A 6,022-nucleotide genomic window follows, 5' to 3' on the forward strand; every position below is an offset into this window, starting at 1 on the left:
CTAGTTCGTCTGTGGAATAACAAACTCTAATACGACTTGTTTAAGTTACGATCTCACGTTTTCCCCGATTAATAAAGAATTTGCTCGCTCTTTCCCACTAAATCTTATTTGTTTAAACTGTGTAATCCCTCGGAACAAACAGTAGTGTCCTCGAACGGCCAGCTTCCGGCGCCGCTCTGTACACTGCCTATAATACCAAAAAAAATAATTCATAAATAAAGTATTTTTTTTTTACGTTACGAAAGAATCTGTTCGTTGACCAAAACAAAGACAATAATAGAATGTTCAGTGGTTTAGTCAGTATTATATATTACCAATGAAAGAATCTGTAATGACTTGAGGAGAAGCAACGCTACGTTCGATCTGAGTCATCTGACCGATCTTTTCCGGCAGAGTCATGCGAGTGAGAAGGTCTTTCACACGCGCCTTCACTGGCGCGTCACGGTTCTTGTAAACCCATGAAGACTCATCAGTCTTTGCCATTTCTCTTTCTTTTTTTTTTCTTTCTCACTAATCTAAACTCTAAAGTGACGAAACCACTCCACTTCTCTTTTTTATCTAGCCAAGCCGAAGGACGACACGTTACACTCTTTGTTTACAATAGAATGCTTAGTTTATTCGTTAATCGCGTACAGTAAATTGGACTATCTCGAATCCTTAGTCATCCTACATCTATGTGTTTGGTTTATTCACCAATACAATAGACCAGTTGGGATTAGAACAAAGAATGAACTCTTTCCAACAATACGATTTTGAGAATCTTTTCGAAGCACTAGTAAGAAAATTAATGTGAGAGAAGCGTAAAGTAGAAGAAATAAGAATCTTAACTATATAACCTTTTCGACAGTCGACACTAATCACTTTTATAGCTTGTCACTTACCTATGAATATGCGTAAAACATTAAATTTATTGTAAACTAGTATCTAGATCGATCATCGATATACTTCAGTCACTTCACATAGAGACTTTGTTAAATACTGTATGTCCAAATTAATCTTCAGTGGTATACCTCGTTTTCCTCTAAACAAAAAAAAAATGACTCTCTAGGTCCAATTATAAATCTTCTTACCAAAAAAAAAAGAGTCCAATTATAAATCTGAACGTAAAAAAAGAAATAAAATTCTTAAAATAATCTTAAAACAAATCTAGAAAAACAGAAGTCGCTGTCGAAGTTTGGGATTCTAGGGTTTAGCACCCCATGGGAAAACAGCGGAAGCAAGTCAGCCGCCCAAGCAACTTCCAAAGAGAAAACTCGAAGGAGATCCCAATTGATCTTTTGATTGAGATTTTCTCCAGATTGACTGTTAAAGACCTTGCGAGGTGTCGTTGCGTGTCCAAATTCTGGTCGTCTGATATAGAACCATACGTGTGGAGTGGCACGTGAGAAGGAATCAAATTAAATCGGCTTATCTCAAACAGTACACGTGGAGGGCGTGGATTAAGCGGCTAAGAAGCCGTTGGAGGAGACATCAAAACCATGTGATTGTTTCCATTTTGTGATCATTCATTGAATCTTATCAGAAAATTGTAAAAACTCTCTAAAAATATTTGTTGGGTTTCTCCCAATCTGGGAGCTGGCTTATCGGTTAGTGTTTTATGAATACTCAATCGATTGTTTGGTGATTTCTTGGTGTGATTGTGCGATTGCGAGTTTATTTATATTATAGGCGGTTTATCAAAGGTTTTGGAGTGATCACAGCACCATTGCATGCTTTGACTAAAACAGATGCGTTTGAGTGGAATGAGAAAGCGCAGTGTGCTTTTCGGGAAGTGAAGGTTGCTATATGTAATGCCCCTGTTTTAGCTTTGCCCTTGTTTGACAAACCTTTTGTGGTAGAGACAGACGCGTGTGGCCAGGGAATTGGTGCGGTGCTGATGCAGGATGGTCATCCACTGGCTTACATTAGTCGACAACTAGAGGGGAGGCAACTTCATTTGTCCATCTACGAGAAGGAGGTTTTGGCGGTTATCTTTGCGGTCCGCAAATGGAGACATTATCTCTTGTCGAAGCATTTTGTGATCAAAACGGATCAAAGAAGTCTCAAATATCTGCTAGAACAGAGACTCAATACACCAATACAGCAACAATGGCTGCCGAAACTGTTGGAGTTCGATTACGAGATTCAATATAGGCAGGGTAAGGAAAATGTAGTGGCGGATGCCCTGTCTCGAGTAGAAGGATCTGAGATATTGCATATGGCAATATCAACTGTTGAGTGTGACTTGTTGCGAGAAATTCAAGCTGCGTATGCTGTGGATAACGTGGTTCAAGACATTATTGTCCGTTTGAAACAGGATCCTGAAGCCAAGAAGAATTACTCTTGGAGCCAAGACATTCTCAGGCGCAAGAACAAGATTGTCATACCCGCTGATGTTGCTATTAAGAACTCGATTTTGGAGTGGCTACATTGCTCTGGTGTGGGTGGTCACTCGGGTCGTGAAGTTACTTATCAGAGGGTGAAGAGATTATTTTACTGGAGGGGAATGGTGAAGGACATACAAGTGTTTATTCGGGGATGTAGTATCTGCCAGCAATGTAAAAGCGATAATGCAGCTTCTCCTGGTCTGCTACAGCCACTACCAATTCCGGAGATAGTTTGGAGCGACGTATCTATGGATTTCATTGATGGCTTGCCTGAATCTGCAGGAAAGGCAGTTATCATGGTGGTTGTGGATCGACTGTGTAAGGCAGCACATTTTATTGCCTTGTCGCATCCTTACAGTGCTCTTTCAGTTGCTCAGGCTTACTTGGATAATGTTTTTAAACTTCATGGCTGTCCTACTTCGATTGTGAGTGACAGAGATGCAGTGTTCACAAGCGAGTTCTGGAAGGAAGTTTTTACTCTTCAGGGGGTCTCTCTTAAGTTTTCCAGTGCGTACCACCCTCAGAGCGATGGCCAGACATAGGTCGTCAACAGATGCCTTGAAACGTACTTGCGCTGTATGTGCCACGTTCATCCTCACATGTGGTGCAAGTGGCTCGCTTTAGCAGAATATTGGTACAACAACAACTATCACACGTCCACCAACATGACCCCGTTTGAGGCAGTATATGGTCAAGCTCCTCCTGTACATCTTCCATATTTACTCGGTGAGTGCAAGGTGGCTGTGGTGCTCGCTCATTACAGGAACATGAGAATATGTTGAAGTTCCTTAAGTTCCACCTGCTTCGAGCACATCACAAGATGAAAAAAATTGCGGATCAACATTGTACGGAGCGTGACTTTGAGATCGGAGAATATGTGTATGTCAAGCTTCAGCCATACCGTCAACACTCTGTGGTTTCAAGGGCAAATCAGAAGTTATCTCCCAAGTATTTCGGTCCCTATAAAATCATTGACAAATGTGGTGAGGTTGCATATGAGTTGGCTCTTCCGTCGTCCTCTCAGATACATCCGGTATTCCATGTCTCTCAGCTGAAAGTTCTCGTTGGTAATGTGTCCACCACTACTCAGCTACCGACAGTGATGCCTGAGGTATTTGTCAAGGAACCTGATTTGATTGTGGAAAGGAAGATGGTGAATCGACAGGGTCGAGCAGCTACCAAGGTTTTGGTTAAGTGGGTTGGTGAACCATTGGAGGAAGCAACATGGGAGTTTCTTTTCGATCTCAAGAAGAAGTTCCCTGCGTTTGAGGCTTAAAACTTTGTGGTCAAGGTTCTGTTAGGAGGGGGAGTTGTGATACAGAACCATACGTGTGGAGTGGCACGTGAGAAGGAATCAAATTAAGTCGGGTTATCTCAAGCGGTACACGTGGAGGGCATGGATTAAGCGGCTAAGAAGCCGTTGGAGGAGACATCAAAACCATGTGATTGTTTTCATTTTGTGATCATTCATTGAATCTTATCAGAAAATTGTAAAAACTCTCTAAAAATATTTGCTGGGTTTCTCCCAATATGGGAGCTGGCTTATCGGTTAGTGTTTTATGAATACTCAATCGATCGTTTGGTGATTTCTTGGTGTGATTGTGCGCGATTGCGAATTTATTTGTATCATCGTCCGTACTGCGTCGTCGAGATTTCACATAACTATTCCTGAAAATATCTTCGGCTCAGCCGCGTATGTTATTCACCTTCTTACACAACGTTAAGCGGATCTTCTACTCCGCACCTCAGCATCTACATCCCGAGCGTGCCCATGTTCCTTTGATTCCCTGTTATCATATGTCTTTCCACGAAGGTATGAGTTATTCCTATGACTGTGAGACTCATGCCCCTGTACGTGGGTTTCTTTGTAGCAAAACCAGCAATCATGTGATCTATAACCCTAGCACAGGAGAGTACATAACTTTCCCGAGAATGAGAACTAAGAAGTCTGAGATAAAAACCTATTTTGGTTATGATCATATCGACAAACTATTCAAGGTATTGTGTTTGCCCACGCTGTACATGGCAGAGGATTTTGCCAGTTTAGTTTCAACCTTAGGAATGGGAAAAGTGTCCTGGAGAATGGTCGAATGTTTGATACCCCATAGACCTTTAAGTACTGAGACATGCATCGACGGAGTTTTGTACTATTTAGCTGTGTGCATTGGAAATACAAATCCAATACATGTTATGGTAGTTTGTTTTGATTTTAGGTCTGAAACGTTCAAGTTTCTAGATGTGGAACATAAATTTTATTGTTCAACTCTGATAAATTGTAAAGGTAAATTGGGCGTACTGTGGCCAAAGCACATTGGACTTGGTGAACATACAAAAAGTCTTGAGTTGTGGGTTCTGGAAGATGCGGATGAACTGAAATGGTCGAAGATTGTCTACACATTGCCATTTAGTTTGAAGCATATAGCTCCCACCTATGTAGACATTGTCGGGATGACTAGTGGAGGTGAAATTGTGTTATCAACATCCAATCTAAACGATCCTTTCTACATCTTCTACTACAGTGTCGTGCTGGACACTTTGAATGTAGTTGAAATCCAGTTTGGGAATATAGCTGAGAAGGCTAAATACTCAAAGATTTATACATTTATAGACTATGTAGAGAATGTGGAGCATCTAGATTAGAACTTTATAAACATACTAGATTAGGACCCGCCCGATGTGCGGGTTTATAATTTTTAAAATAAAATTAACTTTATCAAAAAATATAAAGTAAATATTTTTAGTAAATAAATAGATACACCGAGGTGTCCAATGTGAAATTTGATGTAAAAGATGCGACTCTACGGTTAAACTATTAATCACAAGATGAGTACAAAGTTATTAAAATTAAATTAAATTTAACAAAAAATATATATTTAGTTCTTTTTGTAAGTAAAAACAATATATAGAAGTAAAGAGATAAACTTTTAATTACAAAAACGCATATGTTAATCTTACATACTCCTATCTTATATATTACAATAGCAGTCTTTTTGAATAAATTATTTGATTGGTGAAAAAAAATATGAGACAATCTACTTTTTTTAATGTTTTTTTTTTCAACAATATTTTTCTTTGTGTAAAGGTGAGTAATTACATTTTTTTAGAAACAGTAATTAATTGTATAATTTTCACAATCATTATTTTTTCCTATATAAAAAGTAATATTTTTCTTGTAAAATTAGCAACTTAAAATTAAAATAATTAAACAATATTATAAGTTCGAATTTTATGATATATATATATATATAATTTCCTTATAATGATTTTTTTCTAAATTTTAAAACTGTTTCAATATTTTAAATAAAATTAGGTTTTCTTTTGTCTATTTTACTTTTATATAAAACCTATTTATGGTAGGTTTTGAATTTTTACATTTTTATTTTTTATAATTTTAATAAATTTAAAATTGACATGTGTTAACATCTGAATGATACAATTGACAAATGTCGCGATCTTGTTAATTCGTAATTTTGACATCAAACTTTATATAATAAGATTTGTGTAGTAGTTTGGCTTTTAAGTTTGGGTTCGTAAACACTTTATCCGTTGGATTTCTCAAAATAAGGTTCTCACTAATATTTCAATATAATTTTGTCTATTTTTTTTTGTTAAAGTTTAACAACTCACAAGTTGATAGTTGTGAGCAGAGTATCTAA

At 37.8% G+C, this 6,022-nt stretch overlaps 1 protein-coding gene across 1 annotated transcript; it reads left to right on the forward strand.

Moving 5' to 3' along the window:
* The first annotated feature begins 1,199 nt into the window (after positions 1-1,199).
* On the forward strand, positions 1,200-5,006 carry LOC104790928 (E3 ubiquitin-protein ligase SGIP1). Its single transcript, XM_010516724.1, is given in 4 exon segments — positions 1,200-1,353; positions 4,006-4,085; positions 4,179-4,522; positions 4,637-5,006. Coding segments are annotated over 4 exon segments (948 nt in total).
* The last annotated feature ends 1,016 nt before the right edge of the window (positions 5,007-6,022 follow it).

Source organism: Camelina sativa, chromosome 6 (genome assembly GCF_030686135.1).
Source record: "Camelina sativa cultivar CO46 ecotype springtype chromosome 6, ASM3068613v1".
NCBI classification, from domain to species: Eukaryota; Viridiplantae; Streptophyta; class Magnoliopsida; order Brassicales; family Brassicaceae; genus Camelina; species Camelina sativa.